Below are 651 nucleotides of genomic sequence, written 5' to 3' on the forward strand. Positions count from 1 at the left end.
ACATGGCGATGAGCGAGTGGTCCCTCAACAACGCCCACCACGAGGACAGCACCCCCGGGCTCTCCGAGGAGCTCCTCCAGGACGAGGAGACCTTGCTGAGCTTCATGATGGACCATTCCCTCCGCTCCCCGTTCAAACAGAGCGAGGCCACCAAGAAAGTGAAAAGCAAAACGAGAACGAACACTAAGAAAAAGCTGCCCAGGAGCAGCCCCCCCGCCGTGGCCGGGAGCCAGCCGGAGAGCTCGGAGCCCTGGACTAACAACGCCAGCGACTTGTCGGATGATGCCACCAAACCCTGCGCTCCCGATTCCAGACCCAGCAAATCGGAGAAAGGGACAGCGAAGCTTCCCACCGACCGCAGAGGGATGAGTGAGGCAAAAAAAACAGCCAGGAAAAGTTCTATCCCAAAAGCTGGCCCGGCCGGGACGAGGGGATGCGCCGGCAAGGAGGATGAGGAGGAGGAAGAGGAGACACCGCGCTGCGCCCAGCCGGAGCCCAGCCCCGTGGCCAAAGTGCCTGACTCCGTAGGTAGCCCCAAAACCATCGTGCGGTTCAAATTACCAAAGGAGAGCCGAGGGACTCGGAGGTCGCAGCCCCCCAAAGCCGAGGGTGCCGGCGGAGCTCCCCTGCGGCGTTTCGACGCCGAGACGG

At 62.5% G+C, this 651-nt stretch overlaps 1 protein-coding gene across 1 annotated transcript in view; it reads left to right on the forward strand.

Moving 5' to 3' along the window:
* Positions 1 to 650, forward strand: part of JADE2 (jade family PHD finger 2) — a gene marked incomplete at both ends in the record, with an annotated part of 23202 nt that extends 22552 nt beyond the window's left edge. The window contains 1 exon segment of the mRNA XM_010077591.1: positions 1 to 650. This exon segment is cut by the window's left edge and continues 11 nt beyond it. Coding sequence (XP_010075893.1) covers positions 1 to 650 — 650 coding nt within the window.
* Between the last annotated feature and the right edge of the window lies 1 nt (position 651).

This window comes from Pterocles gutturalis, unplaced genomic scaffold, assembly GCF_000699245.1.
Source record: "Pterocles gutturalis isolate BGI_N339 unplaced genomic scaffold, ASM69924v1 scaffold2363, whole genome shotgun sequence".
Taxonomy (NCBI): domain Eukaryota; kingdom Metazoa; phylum Chordata; class Aves; order Pterocliformes; family Pteroclidae; genus Pterocles; species Pterocles gutturalis.